At 41.8% G+C, this 17,922-nt stretch overlaps 1 protein-coding gene across 6 annotated transcripts in view; it reads right to left on the bottom strand.

Annotated features, from left to right (window-relative positions):
- The window catches only part of chd6 (chromodomain helicase DNA binding protein 6), a 98,681-nt gene that overhangs the window by 32,646 nt on the left and 48,113 nt on the right, over window positions 1–17,922 (bottom strand). For all 6 annotated transcript variants that reach the window (XM_084025123.1, XM_084025124.1, XM_084025125.1 and 3 more), the window contains exons 4-16: window positions 15,098–15,224; window positions 11,303–11,459; window positions 10,952–11,101; window positions 9,532–9,597; window positions 9,385–9,446; window positions 6,524–6,641; window positions 5,319–5,405; window positions 5,109–5,246; window positions 3,541–3,662; window positions 2,556–2,799; window positions 1,877–2,053; window positions 608–751; window positions 15–113 (exon numbers count right to left, since the gene is read on the bottom strand). In XM_084025123.1, the coding sequence (XP_083881249.1) occupies window positions 15–113; window positions 608–751; window positions 1,877–2,053; window positions 2,556–2,799; window positions 3,541–3,662; window positions 5,109–5,246; window positions 5,319–5,405; window positions 6,524–6,641; window positions 9,385–9,446; window positions 9,532–9,597; window positions 10,952–11,101; window positions 11,303–11,459; window positions 15,098–15,224 (1,691 nt within the window). The remainder of the gene's footprint in view (window positions 1–14; window positions 114–607; window positions 752–1,876; window positions 2,054–2,555; window positions 2,800–3,540; window positions 3,663–5,108; window positions 5,247–5,318; window positions 5,406–6,523; window positions 6,642–9,384; window positions 9,447–9,531; window positions 9,598–10,951; window positions 11,102–11,302; window positions 11,460–15,097; window positions 15,225–17,922) is intronic.

Genomic DNA, 17,922 nt, shown 5'->3' with positions numbered 1-17,922 from the left:
CTCCATGTTATCACCTCTATGATGGTCTCCTCTTTGGGCGCCAGGTTTTTCTCCACATCGTCCTTCAGTCTCCTCAACATCATCGGCTTCAGAATGGCCTGAAGCTTCTTCACCTGTAGTAGAGGAGGCAACGTGATCATGAACACTAATGTTACATTATATGCTTACTATTATACAGGTTGGTTACTTGTCCTCCTCTTTGCTTGCACAACGAGGGTTTCATGAACCAAGTAACAACAGAAAGTTCCAAAGCAACACACACACAGACAGGACAAAAGCAACGATAACCACATTTGAGTTTTTTGTTAGTTAATAAAACAACAAAAATAAACATTGCCTTTTCCGTTGCTTCAGCTCATAATGAAAACAACTCTCCCACTAGTAGCATCAGTAGACTCACTTCTATCTAATTGCTGTTTCTTAATTGATGGTATATTTTTTCACTTATTATTTGTTATAAGAAAAGATGATAAAATAATTCAGATTGACATATGTTAATCTGAATTATTTTATCATCTTTTCACTGTACAGCAGCCAGAGAGATGAGATCAGCACATTCCTCAGATGTTTCCAGGCGACGCTGATCTGCAGCTACATGAAAACACACCTGTTCATCCGTCTTCAGGTCTCCAAACTCCTCCAGGAAGGTGCTTTCTGAGGGAAACTGCAGCGGCTCCAGGAAGTTCAACAGGCTGAACAGCTCCTCCACTGAGTTCTGCAGAGGGGTTCCCGTCAGCAGAACCTTGTGTTCCTGTTAGAAACATGGTTCTCTTTATCTTTCACAACCTGCTGCTTCTAATCACTCAGTTCATTCAAACTCGACTGAACATGATAAAGAAACAAGATCAATCAGAAGAGACAGACGTACCAATGAAGGTGAGCCTGTATGAAAGTGGTTCACACCAAACATGAAGCGATCAAATGACGTCAAACCATCAGACGCAGGTTTTCACCCGTCAAATCCAACATTTTCTATGTGGTCGGATCACCGCGAGGAGAAACTCAAGTGTATCAGAGATCCAAATGTGTCCTTGATTCCACTTTAGGTCATAGACAGACAGACAGACAGACAGACAGACAGACAGACAGACAGACAGACCGTCTCTGGTTTCTCCACATAGTCTGGTCTGGTCTCTGGACTAATGTGGACTACTATCTAGACCTCTGGGGGACCACAGACACAAGAGACAACATTAGGTTCCTCCATTTGGGATTCATCAACATCAGGACGACAGGAGGAGAATCTCAACGCTGATGGGCTTTAGAGACACACTTTATCACTCCAGTTGAAATTCAACATGCGTTGAAACTTCGATGCATATTATCACAAATTCCCGTCTAGTCACGTCTTTGTCTGTGATTGTGCTGAGTGAAGTTCGCTTCGTGTTTGGTGTGAACACGGCTTTAGAGGATGGGTAAGATACGCGTAGCAAAAGGTAGGGTATATTCTAGGCATGGGACGATATGAACATTTAATGTCACGTCTATCCTGACCTAAATAATTGAAATAATAAATATTATCCTGATAATCATCAAAATATGCGTAAAACTCTTACAATGTCACTGAAACATGCTGGAATCACTTTACATTTAGTACAGAAACAAATATTGTTATCATCAGAAAACATAAGCTCTCCCTGCATTAATAAAGGATGAATACATTTTAAAATGTGTTTTGGTATCCTGCGTATCCATGTTTTAAATGAAGCTCTATTTTCCTACTTTCTCTCCCATAACAGTGAACCAGGCAGCGTTTTCTAGTCACTCGATTTCAGATTATCCCGTTAACATGTTTTGTTTTGTGTTTTTATATCGTGATAAAACCCTCCATCGTCCCGTCTCAAACACATCGTGTCCATCGAACACTCAGACTGACCAGGTTCATGAGTTTCAGCCCCTCCAGCAGTTTGCAGTTCCTGTTTTTCAGCCGGTGAGCTTCGTCGATCACCACGCAGCGCCAGTGCAGCTTCTTGAGGTCCGGACAGTCGGCCATGATCATCTCGAAGGTGGTGATCACCCCGTGAAACTTCAGCACACCGGGGATGGTGTTACCCTGACAACGGCACATGTACACTGTTATCATCAGAGGTGGGTGACTCACTCCTTCACCTTTAACCTGCCAATTAAAACGTGGCTGGACGGGAGAATTTATCAGGCGAGACCAACGTTAATGATCACTTCTGTCGGCGCAGCGCCACATCAGATCGTACTGCAGCGATGACACTGATGAGATGGAGCTCAACTACGTCTTTATATCACAGATGTGGACGAGACCAGTTCAACAGGAAGGGTTCAAGAGTCTCACAAGTGTCAATGCCTTGAACTTAGAATTTAATAATCAGAGGGAGGTGTGCTGTAGAAATAAACCCAACTCGCCTAAAACGTGGGGCAGTTTTCCACATAAAGTATGTAATTTAAATTCAATGTTTTATCGTGAACATACAACTGACTTTAAACTTCACATGAAAGAAATGTTCCTGAAATGTGTGTGTGCTGTCAGGTGAAATGTGCTTTCTAAATACAGCTGCAGGCAGAGCTGACGGGTCAGACGTTACCTGAGCGTCTCTGTAGAACATCTCGTACTGCATTATCATCTGCCGGCTGATCTGCGAGCCGTGATACACGATGACGTTCAGGTTCGTCCACGTGCGAAACTCCCTCTCCCAGTTGGTGATGGTGGAGAGCGGGGCGATGATGAGGAAGGGCCCGCGGATCCCCATGCTGAACATCTCGTACAGGTAGGTGATGGACTGGATGGTCTTTCCTAAACCCATTTCATCTGCCAGGATGCAGTTTTTCCTAGAGGACAGACGGAGACGGTGTGAGGGAGCAGGACATGATACGCAACATGCTGGTGATCTTTATATCAACCGTCAACAGTTGGTCCTCATTTAAATCCTCATTTATGGTGAAATCTGGTCAGAAATGAGACAGTGAAGTTTAATCCGGGCTTTGTGCAGATGTGTCCGCTCAGACACAGACGAAGCCAAGGATGACAGGAATGTTCAGAAATCTGATCGTGAATCTACTTTTACAAGAATGTTTTTTTGTGTTTTTTAGTGATTGATTTATTAGTTGGACATGTTAAACTTCTGAGACCTGCTGGCCTGTAAAAAATGGATTAAAACTTCAGATTTACCTAAGATTATTATAAATGATTATAAATCGCCAAAACTACACCGTTTATCAACGCCAGAAGCGATAAAAACAGGCATGAACTTGGATTGATGGATGCTAGGCTATGCTAACATTGTAGCTGCTCCATCAACACACCAAATAAGGTCATCTAGACATAAATACAGCAGAGACCGTGTTGTTTGGACCACAGACAGTACACATCATGTTGCATGAATTCATTAGTTGTCATACAGTTCAGTTTTAAAGTTCATTTGTGGGACTGATGTTGTTTATGTCGCTTTAAGTTCTCAGCATCAACACGACTTCTCACTTTAAAATTTAGCTGACCATAAAAGCAATTTTAATTATTATGTGTCTGTGAATGTATACAAATGTATTTATGTATTATAAATGTTTCCTCACCTGTTGTACCAGTTGAATAGTAACCAGTTCATTCCCTCTAACTGGTATTCTCGGAGCTGGTTTCCATTGCGGTAATCTCTGGAGCCCTCCAGTTTCTGCCACTTGTCTGGAGGAGGACGCTCCTGGAACATTAACACACATTAAGCCTTCATTAGATACGATGAGAAAAGACTGAAAAGAACGAGGAGAATATCAAAAAGGAAAGAGAGGACTCTGTCTGAATGAAGTACTTCAATAAATACTGCCACCGGTGTAGATAGAGATAATAGTGGTTTAATGAGAGGCTAAAGAGCAGGAAACATTTGCTCGGGTCCCAGTCCGGTTCCTCTCAGGTTGTATTCAACATCTAACAAAGAGCGCTGACTGAAAGATGAGCCAACACACCGACTCAACCAATCACACATGTGCAGAGAAACAGACCTGGATTTGGTTTTTATAACCTCAATGTCAAGCAGGTGGTTCTCCTGCTGATGAGGATTTAAAACACTTTGTAACCCATGGATAAAAGGTTATTATTATCATTATTATTATTATTATTATTATATCATGGTTTCCCCTTTTCTCTCATTTAAAGCCAAACTTAAAGCCACAAAAATGAGTCATGAATCTGCATATTTCTTCAGAGGAAATATTAGTTTAACTGCTCCAAAGAAACTCGTCCTCGGCATCAAATAATCAGCGTGGTCAGGAGAGGAGGCGGACGGGTCAAACAAACACAGCACTTTAACCCAGAAGACTGTTGTTCCTGTCCCGTGTCAAACTGAAAGCAGACATTTTATCACGTCAGTCATTGGCAACGTGATTCATCGAGTCAGTCAAATGTCCTTACTTGTCAAAACGTGTCCTCGCTTGTCAAAACAATGTCCCCGCTTGTCAAAACAATGTCCCCGCTGGTCAAAACAATGTCCCCGCTTGACAAATGTCCTCGCTTGTCAAAACATGTCCTCGCTTGTCAAAACAATGTCCTCGCTTGTCAAAACAATGTCCTCCGTGTCAAAACATGTCCCCGCTTGTCAAAACAATGGCCCCTGTTTGTCAAAACAATGTCCCTGCTTGACAAATGTCCTCGTTGGTCAAAACAATGTCCCTGCTTGTCAAAACATGCCCTCGCTTGTCAAAACAATGTCCCCGCTTGTCAAAACAATGACCCCTGCTTGTCAAAACAATGTCCCCGCTTGACAAATTGGTTAAAACAATGTCCCTGCTTGTCAAAACAATGTCCTCGTTTGTCAAAACAATGTCATCGCTTGTCAAATCTATGTCCACGCTTGTCAAATGTCCTCCCCTGTCAAAACAATGTCCTCGCTTGTCAAAACAATGTCCTCGCTTGCTTTTCAAACAATGGCCTTGCTTGTCATCACAATGTCCTCACTAATCAGAAACCTTCTCCCAAACAGAAAACAGCGACCATGAACGTCAGCGTGGAGAAAGAGGACGTTGACATCTGTGTTGGTCGACAGTAATCACCACGTTGTTTGTATACTACTTTTAAAAACACCACCAAAGCTGTTGAAAGATGTGAACGCGTCTCTAAAACTGAACCGGTGTTGAATCTACTTTCTGCTCACCATGTGTCTGAGGTCTGGTGGTAGTTTCTGGATCCTTTCAAACTCCTTGATCTTCTCTGGGTCCAGGTCTTCCTGCAGCTCCCAGGTGGCCTCCTCGTAAGAGAGGCTGCACCACTTCACCAGGTAATGAGTCACTTCCTGCAACATCACACAGTGAGACATGGCGTTACTGGACCTTCAGCCAGAAGCTGCTGTTTACGCGGTTCCTACCTCGCCAGTCTCCGTATCCGTGGTGACAGCCACCTCCAGCACCCGGTCCACCTCCACGTAGTCTGGGTTAAATATGTCCTCATCAGGCTGGAAAATAAGTGTACAAAGAATGTAAAATAAGAAAATCAAAAACACTAAAAAAAAAGTAGTGGTCTTTAATGTCATATTTTATCACTGGTTACACTCTTTACATAATCTGTGAATTTCTTTTGTTTTTAATTCCATGTGACTTCTTCATAGTTGGTGTATTATCTACAGCAGACGGCAGCATCTAACTAACTGATGAGACCAGCAGACCAGCAACTCCTGTGTTCAGAGACGTTAAATCACTTTTTTTAATGGAGTCTGGTGTCTTTCAAGAGAGTGAACATATCCGTTTTTTAATAATGAATATATCTGTGTCTATAAAGAAATAAAGATAAATAAAGATTACTGTCCTGTAATCATGTTAAGTTCAATTATTGTGTCTCTGAATGTTGTTCTGTTATATCGTCATCAAAAGAAAATAAAAGGTTGGATGAAAACTTTTTTTAAAAAGCTCTTTTCATAGTTATTTTTCTCTAATCCCTGGTTTAGACTGTTGTTGAAGATAACCGGTCATTTATAAAGCCAGACTCCAGGAAGAGCATCATATATATATATATATATATATATATATATATATATATATATACAGTACAGAGAGTCATCACATATGTATCGATATCAACAATCAATAAATGACTAAACACAATCTCCAATCAAAGCACACGCTTTTATCACATTCCATATAAAAAGTCCATAGAGTCATTCTAAAGAGCTCAATAAGGCCCCAAGCTGGTGAGTAGGATGACATCACACACGTGGTGAAAGACCAGCAGCCGTGATTGGTCAGGGACGTGTCTCTCTCTATGAATCAGCTGATCTGACTGTGTGACCATCGTACTGACTAACATCCTGGAGTCTGGACCAGGAGCTACGTGTCTAAACAACATCCAGTCCTCCCGTCTGTCTCCGAACATGCAGGAGTCGACCACTAAACATCACATCCGTTCTGAAAACCTTCCACAGAGACAAACAGTCTGACGCTAAGTAGAAGTGACGCTTCTATGTGGAGGTGTTGCCGTGGTTACAGCATGTTGGCTGTGTTGCGAGTCATCAGCCGTGTGGAGCGCCTGATCGCAGCACTACGAGCAGGACGAGCAGCAGGCGACGGCGAGCATTACCTCCGTGAACAGGTGTTTCATCTGAGCCTGTTTGGTCCTGAAGCGTTTAATCTTCTGGTGGATTCTGGGATCTTTCTCCAGCTCCTCCAGAGTGGCCCACTTACAGTGCATGTAGGAACTGAAATAACAACAAGAAAACACAGCACAGCCTTCATTGAGTGGAGCGTATTCTTCACAGCATTAAACAGTTCAGTTCAATTCAGAGAATGATTCTTGTTTACGTTCCTGCTGAAAACTGGTCTACAGGAACGTACTACTGGTTTGGTTTGGGTTGCCGTGTAGTAAATAACCATTTTATTGTGCATCCCTTTGAATCCTTGAAACATTTTCACTCAAGTGATTTGAATACTATTTTACTCCAAAGTTGTTTTATTTCTGAACCAAGAGGAAGAGGAACATTTTCTCTCAAACTAGTATTTCTAACAAAGTAAAACTACAATTTTGGTGGTAGGTACCGGTATTTCCTGTTTTCTGATGTTGAAAATAACATTTACAAGTATAGTGTTTGTATTGTTTTTAAGTACTTTTAATTGATGGTTTGGAAACAAGCCCGTCATGCAGCTTCTTTGCTGATTGGTGTAAATTCTTTATAAATAAGTTTGTGTTTTCTTCATTAAATCATTTTGCCCTGACAACGCTCCCAGCAGGATGGAAACTCTGTTAATAACTGAATTCTGCCGTAATGATAGACTGACACCTACGTGATGTGCGTGGAATTAATCTTAATATAAATTATTCTCACCGTGGCAACAAACCAACTAATCAGCTCTAAACAAGCCTCTTGTCAACATGGATGAAATATAATTTAATAATCAGTTACTCTTTGAAGCCTGAGGTGACATTTAGTAGATAGAAATACAATCAATCTTTACATATTAAGCCCAAGGTGGTTTATCCTCCTGGTCTAGGCAGGTGGGACGTGTCGGTGATTTGAAGTAACTTTCCAAAGAAAATACATTTTACAAAAATACAGTCATGGATGAAAACAGATTTAGTTTTGTACAAGCAGCAGCCATGACGTCCTGCATGTCCTCAGTGGTTTCATTTAGGAAGAAGGAGCTTGTTTATTGATGGGAAAGAAAGGTGAATGAACCCGTTACTATGGCTACACGTTCACATGATATAATCCATAAATCTAGAAGATGGACAAATGTCACAGCGTGCAGTAAATGCACACGCTACTGATATGTATCACAAATAATATTTACAGTTAAAACATTATGCTTGGGGGTACTTTTCTGGAACTTTATAATCTCTGAATACATTATTCTGAATAAAGTCGTGCAGGAGTAAAAGTTTCAAACGCGTTCAGTTTGAATTAACTCGCCATGTTTTATTCATCAGCTGTGAGAATACATCATAATAATAATGCTTCATATGTGTAGAGCGATCCAGACTGTCTGAAGAGCTGCTGAACAATAAACACTTCACCCTCTGGAGAGCGGAGCGCTGAGACCGGTTCTCTGGGAGAAACGTCACGACTAGACTTTGAAATGTCAGTTCACATTCACGTCCGTCCAAAATGTCATCGCTTCTTCATTTCATCCTGTTCGACATTCGTGTGAAATCCTCATCATTAGCATAAGAATTCTAGAGTTATGGTCAAAATGTGTTTCATGAGGTCACAGTGACCTTTGACCACCAAATTCTCATCACGTTTGTGCCACATCTCGTCCCTCACGAGAATGGGCCTGGAGACATAATGTCAGCTGCTTTTAACTCTGCAGCTCTGACAAAGGACCAGCAGCTTGTCTTCTCATCAGGTTTGGTCCTCCAGCGTGTCCAACTGTCCCCGGGCAACATACTGAACCCACATTGCTCCATCATGATGTGCTATCAGTGAATGTGTGTGAAAGGCTTTGTTCTGCTTGTCATCAATTTATCATCATTTGAAGTTTTTTTAACAAAGAAAAGCAAATTTCCTCCAACTTAAGTGTGACAAAACAGACATCAATGGTCCTGAATCCCTCACCACAACCACCCACAGCTTCAGCCTCACCATTGATAATCCCACTCCGTCCCTCTCTGCACATCCAGAACCTCGGAGTCGCTCATGACAGCAACCTCTTTTTTGAACGCCACATGAATAAAACATTTTTTTCCACCAGAAGAGCATGATCCATCTCCGTCCATCACTGTCTTACACTGCTGCAGAAACGCTGGTCCACGCTTTCATCACCTCCACGCTGGACTACTGCAATATCATTTTGTACAGCTCATCATCCAAACTCCTGGATAAACTCCAGTCTATTCGGAAGTCTGCTCCCATGACCACATAACTCCGGACCTCCAGACCCTCTACTGGCTCCCCGTCCCACAAACTCCTCATCTTACTCACAACCAGACCCCCTCACCGACCTGCTCCACTCCCGCACTCCTTCCCCTAACCTCTGATGCTAACCTCCTCTCCCTCCCATCAGGACCAACACCTAACCTGGGCTGACAGATCCTCCTCCATCGCCGCCTCCTCCCTCGGGAACTCTCTCTCAAAACACATCATAGACCGATCCAGCCACAGTTAAACCAGAACTTGAAACTCACCTTTTTAGATCAGCTTTTAATGAGTCACTAATGTTGTTGTTTTGGCTATTGCTCATCTTTCTTTTTTTATTTTAACCGTGAAGCAACTTTGAGTACCGTGAAAATCACTCTTAAAATAAAATGTATACTTATGAAGAAAATACTGACCTTCTGAACACCTCTTAAAAACCTGATTTTGGAGGCCATATACCCTCCCAGTTCACCCTATCCTCCATCAAAGTGAGAACCAGGACACCTCCCTCCTACACATGAACCAGCAGAACGGACGCTGCCGGGACTCGACCTAAATGTCTGACAAACTACGATGATGGGACACTCACAAATTTCTGTACTTGACGTAAAACGTCTCCGTTTCCTCCGCTTGGTCCTCCGATGATGACGTCTAGGGAGAGAGAGAGGGAGATTTTAGGGGAAAGGACAACATAATACACAGAGTGTGTGTGCGCGTGTGTGTGTGTGCGTGTCACCTCTTTCTTCACTGTTTTGACGGACAGAATCTTCTCGATGATGTTGGCCTCATCCTCAGGCGGTTCCTGATGAGATCAGAAGCAAAGATGAGCCATGTAGCAAAAGCGGGAATCAAAGCTTCAGGTTTAACACCGTTTTCACTTCTAACCAGGTACATCACCATGGTAACTAATGCTGCACACCTGAGCTGATCCAGGGCAGGTTATGTTCAAGACGAGAGATCATCTGGTATAAAAACACCACGCCGTGAACACGAAGGCTGCACCAAATTAAACTTAATTAATAATGACATTTTAATTTAATAGAGCTCGGCGACAGCAATATTATTAATATTATACCATTTGTAGAATTATATTCCAGTGGGGGCGCCGTTTTCGACTTGTGTTTTTCCAATAACTCAGTGTTCTGAAGTCCAAAAGTAAACATTTATTGATAAACTATAAATGTTCTCATTTAAAAAAAATCCACAACATATTTTCTATACAACTTAATATTCTGCTTCAGCCCACATTTTTGATAATGAATCTTCAGAAACATGTCCTGCATTTAAACCCACAGCTGTCTTTACATGGTGGTCTAGTAGAAAGCACGTCAATTATATTTATACAACCACATTAACTTTAAACCAGTATTCTATCATTATGTAGTTGTGTGAATTAAGCTTCTTCAGACTGTCTGCATCGACCTGCCTCGCTTTGCTCGCAGTACTTTTATGTATTCTGTGTGTGATAATAAGATTCTTACTCTTTTGAATTATGTTGTTATATTTATTTTTTCAAATTGTGTTTCACACTGCCGTGGCTGCAGCTGAAAGAATGATGCTAAATTATTTTGATACACGAAACCCCCCAGGGACGAATAAAGTCTCTCCTTTTACCAAGTTGATAACCACCGTCAGCCTGCTCACACTTTCTAGGCTGCTGCACTGACTAGCTTTTACTGTTTTCTACTTTGTGTTTGGCTAACAGCTAGCAGCTAACCGCTAACAGAAATACCAGTACACACAGTGCTGTACTGGGTATTTTTTTGGTGTTTTCTATGTTGTGTTTAGCTAACAGCTAATCGCTAATCGCTAACCGCTAACAGAAATACCAGTACACACAGTGCTGTACTGGGTATTTTTTTGTGTTTTCTATGTTGTGTTTAGCTAACAGCTAACCGCTAATCGCTAACCGCTAACAGAAATACCAGTACACACAGTGTCTTACTGGGTATCTTTTAGTGTTTCTACGGTGTGTTTGGCTAACAGCTAACTGCTAACAGAACAACTAGTTCACAAAGTGCTGTACCGGCTCACTTTTAGTGTTTTCTACGGTGTTTAGCTAATACATTGTCACACTAAGTTGTAGTACCAGCACACACCTGAACTAAAGAGAGTAAAGAGAGGGAGAAGAAACTATTAGCCTGGTTCCTCCGTACCTCAGCCTGCCATGCCAGAGCTGTGGCGTTGAGCGCCGAGATGCGACCGGCTCCAAGAACTGCAATAGTCTCTCCATCATCGTCTACCACCTTGAAGTCCAAATCCTCATTATACTTCCTCCGCTTAACCTGACGTCCTGAACGCCGCTTCTATAGAACGGGAGCAGACGACAAATGAACAGAGAGAACAAGAGAGAGGGAGGAGGAAGAAGGTGAGAGAAGGAACAGAGGAGAGCATTGAAGACAGTCATACAGGACGTCATACAATGAGACGTAGGGGTGAACCGGGGAGAGGTTTGAGAGGAAGGAAGGAAGTTTACTGTACATACATAAATACACAGAGAGACAAACCAGCGTGTTGTCCAGAGGGTCTTGGCTGTCCTCTCCTCCCATGTTAAGGACTGACATTGAGGTAGTGTCGTCACTGTCCGCCCCCTCGTGGACAGCCAGCTCCTGGTTTCTCCTCTTCCCCTTCTTCTTCTTTTCCACCGGCGCTACGCCAGGATCTCTGGGAGGAGAGACATGCTGATGAGTAATTAGAAATTCCAGTAGCCTGCAGCACTTTCTTGTTTGAGCCAGAGGCTGCAAACCCAACCGGTGTCTGGGGATTTAAATATTAGCCTCACTTTCTTCTGATCTCTCCAGGTAACATTATTTCTCCATAATGAAGACATAGGACAACCACTGGCCCATCACTGAGACCAACCAGCTGGTCGCTGCTTTGGCCCAGTTCAACCAGTTTGAATCAGAGCTGAATGAAACAGCAGGTTGTGTCCTGGTTTACAGGTCGATGGATCTAATGACCCATTTACATATTTATAACCATCAACTAGAAGTGTGGGGAAAAGTGATACATCATATCGCAATAATACTACTACACCAAGTATGGACCTTTTACTATAGAAGTGATTGAAATTACAAATACAAGTTCAACCTTTTGGTAACAGTTGCTTCTTCAGTCGTGACTTAAGTATCGTGATAGTTTGTATCGTGACTTAAGTATCGTGATAGTTTGTATCGTGACTTAAGTATCGTGATAGTTCGTATCGTGATAGTTCGTATCGTGACTTAAGTATCGTGATAGTTCGTATCGTGATAGTTCGTATCGTGACTTAAGTATCATGATAGTTTGTATTGTGACTTAAGTATCGTGATAGTTCGTATCGTGACTTAAGTATCGTGATAGTTTGTATCGTGACTTAAGTATTGCGATAGTTCGTATCGTGATAGTTTGTATCGTGATAGTTCGTATCATGACTTAAGTATCGTGATAGTTTGTAGCGTGACTTAAGTATCGAGATAGTTTGTATCGTGACTTAAGTATCGTGATAGTTCGTATCGTGATAGTTCATATCGTGACTTAAGGATCGTGATAGTTTGTATCGTGATAGTTCGTATCGTGACTTAAGGATCGTGATAATCATATCGTGACTTAAAGGTCATATTGATAACATTTTTATGTAAACTTATAATTTAAAAAAAAAATAGTAAATCCACAGATCTTTTTACAAAGGTGCAGAATCAAAAGTATCACTCCTTGTGAAAAAGTGTTTTGATTGTGAATTAATCATTTAAAAAAATGTCAGTCCGTAATTAATGTTTTGTGTACTTCTGTGTAGATGTGTGACGTGTGGCTGCAGCTTCTAGGCTTGTGAGCCAACAGAATAACGGCGTTGGTATCACGTAGTATCTCTGCATAGTCGGGGGTCAAGAGTCTTCAAAATAGCTGAGTTTGACGGTAAGCGGGTGGCATTTCAGTACCATTCCCACGTGCTAAGTGACAAAAGGAGGAGCAAGACCAGATTTATCATTGGTTCAGCGTTTGATCGTCGGAGTCAGCTGAAGGAGTTCCAAGGACTAAAAAGCTGAGATGGCTACTTTGCTTCTTGACCGGTAAGACATCGTTAAAGCTAACTTGCTAGCTGGCAGCACATTGAGGGCGCATTCGCTTCGAGCAATAGCTGTGTTGTGACGTTAATCCAATGGAAGGGGGAGTACGAGTGCGACATCTAGTGGCTGGATGTTATCAAGATAGATATCTCAATCTAGTTATAGAGAGCTGGAGGGAGAAAACAAATACAGCCATTTTAACAACTGCATACTTCTGTAGCGAAGTTCTGTAAGATAACCAAACAAACCATCCAGATAAACATCTATGAGAGATGGCAGAACTCATGGGGAAAATAAACAATTCATTTTTATATGACTCAAAGGTGTCCCTAAAGGTTGGGCAGAGTGTGACAGAAATACAGAAACCTCCACATCACATGCATCAGCTGCTCTGCAAGTGTCTGCCTGTTGTTGATTCATGCTCCTTTTATAAGAGGAGGAAGAGGAGGAGCCACAACACTGACCCACGTTTGACCCATTCATGAGACTGATTTAAGTCACACACACACACACACACACACACACACACACTGCAGCCAGAGAATACAAAGAAGTATATAACTACTGAGATCCCCAACTTATTAAATAATGAATTAATATACGCACAAACCGGTCTTTTGAATAAATGTGTTGATGGTGAAAACATTAAGTGTTGATGTTTTACTAATAGGAAGGCTTTGTCCCAACATATTTTTATTGATGGTTACATTTATTCCCAATGTCGCTCATATTTCCATAAATCCAATCATTTTGACTTGCAAACTAGAGCAGCTTTATTTAGAATGTTTCTAGAAGAGATCTGTATATTTTGCATGAAGTAACAAAAGAAATTAGGCATTAATGCAGCAGGTGGCTTCATCATTCAACGTAAACGTGTTGGCGATTTAAAATGCAGACTACATGTTGAAAGCTGTTACACTGCACAAACCCACAGTGCACCTTTCATTGTATTTAATCATTTCTATATCTATATTAGAAACCATGTTCCACCTGTACAGAGAGCCCTTCACAAGACTGACGAAAAAACCTCTTCAAGTGTCTATTTATATCATCTTGGAACTGATCAAAACACATTATATGGCAGGAAATCACTGGTTAACCCGAGCTGATCGATTCGTTCCCTCTAACAACCGGCAACCGCATGTTCTTCTTTTAAAACCCCCGAAAATAAATCCTGCCCCAGTTAATGAGTGAGCACAGAGAAAAGACAAAGCAACCACATTTCTAATCTTCTTGTGACCTGGAAATACGTCCGTGAAGTTCATGAGTCCTCCTCCTCCTCCTCCTCCTCCTCCCATCAATGAATAAAATCCCTTCATCCCAATATTTCAAATCATAAAACTCTACTTATATCTCCAGAGAAAATCGTTCTCATTGTCTATTGGAGAATATTGTCTCCATCTCTTTATACACATTATAATTCGTCTCTGCTTTGTTCTCTCTTGACAGTCCAAACTCTCTCTCTCTCCAGCATATTTTTTATTATCACTATACTATTGTAAATACAATTTTAAAAAAAGGTTCCTAAAAGAAGACAAGCAGCATGTCACACTGTTGGTTGTGTAGAAATGATGATGGGTGTTTTTTTTGTTGTTTTTTTTTAAGATTTTTCTTCCGGCTAGCGCGCCATTCAACCCTTTTATTATTTTATGCAGACAGTGTGGAAACAGGGAGAGAGAGGGAGAAGACATGTGGGAAACTGATCCTGGGCCAGGTCAAACCCGGGACCACCGCGTCGAGGACGTTGAGCCTCTGTACATGGGGCGGCTGCCCTAACCACTGCGCCACCAGTTTTTTAATGTATTCATACGTCCCAAACACAAAGAAGAACAAAAACCCTCACGTCTGAGAAGATGATCATCATCATCATCAATGCATCCACATCAGACACATACAGTACCACTGTACATCAAAGCTGTCTCTATGTATCAGAGTGTTGAAGGCCTTTCGGAGCTCATCTACTGGTTTCTTCATCCATCACAATCAATACCTCACATCCACTTTCAAACATTTGGGAGCCATTTCACTCAAAAGAACCAGAATCCAAGCTTCATTTTATTTGGGTTTATCCATGTTGATCTCTCCCTCCCATCTGTTCCGACTCTCCACTCAAGTCAAAAAGCCTTTCAGTGAAATATTTGTTCCAGAACAACAGCACACATATTGTGGCTTGACATGTTTACCGCAGCCTCTCTCTTTCTTCCTCCATCGGTGTTTGACTTGGAGCACAACATTGTTCATCTCAGGAAGTCTTACCTGGGTTTGCGGCCCCTCTGTTTGGGGGCCGAGGGGACCGGGGTCTTGATGGTGGCCTGTCTGTGGTTCTTGCCGTGGCTCTGGACGCTGTGGCCCTTGGTGTGGACAGCCGGGGGAGGAGGAGGTGCTGTGGGAGGACAGGGGAAGGAGAAGACATGGACATGAGTGAGACAGAGACTCTTCAGGGCTTCAGCCGTTCTTGACCTGGACGTGATGTCTCCATCATCTCATCCACTGACTGACACCTGCTTCATCCAGCTGAGGATCCCAAATTAGGGTGGAGGAAGATAACGATACGTCAACGTTGCAATATTTGGGGTGGCTATATTGTATCGATACACACAATCTTTCATGATTTGAGTTTTTCCTGGTGAGGTCATGGGTAAAGTGGGTCAAAACAAAGATGGAGTGTTGTTCGGTCTGTCTGCTTGACTGACAAACACATTTAGCTGCAATAATAATGATTCAAGTGACACGAACCAAGTGAAAACTTTATCTTATTAGATAAAAACATAACTGCAGAATGTGCAGTTCAAAGGTAATCATTCACAATATGTACTGCATTATCGCAATACTGATGCATATCGCAAAATGTTAATTTTGTTGTGTCAGAAACATTGAGATCACATTGTATCGTGGGGCCTCTCGTGATTCACAACCTTCCCCCTCACAGACATCAGTGTCACAACCTGATTTCATGGTAAGAATAATTATTGCCATCTTTCACAACAAACCTCATGTTGGTCACCAAAAAGTCACCAGAATCATTACGCTTCATTCAGATTCATCAGCGGTCAGACAGCTGACACGGCGAGCTCACCCGCAGGCAAACATGAGCAACAAACAGTGTGTAATTACTCTCACCGCCAGAGGGGGGAGACAAAAGTCTCACTCCAGCTTTAAACAATTTCAAAATTATTTATCCATTTAACCTTTACACTGAACAAACACAAGCTGTGTCCCAGTTGAGAGTCCTGCTTCGTGGTCTACGTTGTCCTGTGTAGGCCGGATGTTTTCTGATGGAGGACAGACAGAGTTTCTTCTGCTGCATCTCTGATCAGCTCATAGACGCCACGTTGATTAAAATCCAATCGTTACAATGAATCCTGGGATATGTTGGGCCGTAAAGGATCCATCAGTTGGATCCTCTGAGTCAGGAAAGAAGGCCACATTCAGTCTTTGAACTGGGACAGCCTTGAGTCTTCAGATGGAGGCTCTGCAGGAGGGACGCTGAACTGGGACACAGTTCAAGTCCAGACTCACTCCAGCGTTGGACTGATCCTACAGGACTACTGGCCATCCAACACCGACGAGGACACAGCAAAACTCCAGGTCAAATCCAAATACCCCTTCTCTAATTAACATCACCAGCTGGTGTCCACTGGTCTAACTGGGAGGACAGAAGGAGCTCCACTGAGAAGCATGAAATGGTTTTCATGTCATGCTCAAAAAAAAAATGGAGGATGTAAAAGTGTCACTAAGCAGACCCGTTCCCTCTCGTTCTAGTCCTTTGAGTGCAAATGTTCCTGCACTTCATTAAAGCTTTTAGTTATTTCAATAATTCATGTTTTATATTACTGTAAAGATATCCCCTTGATTCATGAGAGGCATTTTCAAATATGCACTCATGTACTTTTTGATTCTCACAAGAATATTTTTTAAAGGAAAAGTTCGGAATTTTGGACATAGGTCCTCATTTCCAGTGTTGAGCTAGCGCACGTCAACGGTAACATCCAGCCTGTCTCTAAAAACAGCTTTAACTGCTCCGCAGAACACCCGAGACAAATGTATTATAACGTCGGACTATCGATGTACATGTCAGTGTTGGTAGAATAATTAAAAAAATGTTTTTAACGCTGCTACGAGTACTAGCTGTCACGACTGTAGGGCGCTTAGGTTTCGTTTTTACGCACTACTACTAACACGCAAAGTAACATTCCGCTGCTGCTGAGAAACTAGTCCCTCAAAATGTTTTATCATTGAAAATGCAAGGTTGGTTTAATTTCTAAAATGATTCTACCAACACTGACATGTACATCGATAGTCCGACGTTATAATACATTTGTCTCGGGTGTTCTGCGGAGCAGTTAAAGCTGTTTTGAGTGACAGGCTGGATGTTACCGTTGACGTGCGCTAGCTCAACACCAGTTAGCAACGGTGACTTGTGCAAATATAAGGACTGGACCAATTGTGCTGAAAACGGTCTCCACCGACCTATATCACCTCGGGTAAGTTGGAAATGAGGACCTATGTCCAAAATTCCGAACTTTTCCTTTAACATTAAAGGAATGCTGATATAATTATTTTTTCATTTTTATTTTTTAAAGAAAAGGAGAATGATGTATACATGTTGTGCTGTATAATTTACTCCAATTTCAATAAGAAAAAAGATTGGTTGTTTGTTTTCTCAGTCCCACGGCGGCCACAGAGCTCTGTTTAATTCCGTTCCTATTCCTGATGACAAAATGTACTGATCCCTCTGAAATTAGACGGGCCATTTCACCCAGTATAACAAAAAGTGCTTCTAAACAGGATTACATACCCCATCTTTAATTGAATCCAACAATCACCTTACAATAAGTCATTTGTAGCAACATCATCATTCAAAGACGTTTAAGAAGCTAACAGCTAATTTAAGTTGAAATGTTCCTGCTTGGATACTTTGATAACTTTTTTAATTCTTATTTATTTTGATGTTGTCAGAGTAACTAATTTAAGTCAGTCAGAATCAGATTTAGCAGACGTTCAACCTGCTTCATAGACATTCAAGGTGACAAGAAACACGGTTACTGTCACATAATAATTCAACACAACTTTCAGGTTTG

Source organism: Eutrigla gurnardus (assembly GCF_963514095.1).
Source record: "Eutrigla gurnardus genome assembly, chromosome: 2".
Classification (NCBI taxonomy): domain Eukaryota; kingdom Metazoa; phylum Chordata; class Actinopteri; order Perciformes; family Triglidae; genus Eutrigla; species Eutrigla gurnardus.
Note: the sequence above shows the minus strand (reverse complement) of the source record. Positions and strands in the feature narration are given on the sequence as shown.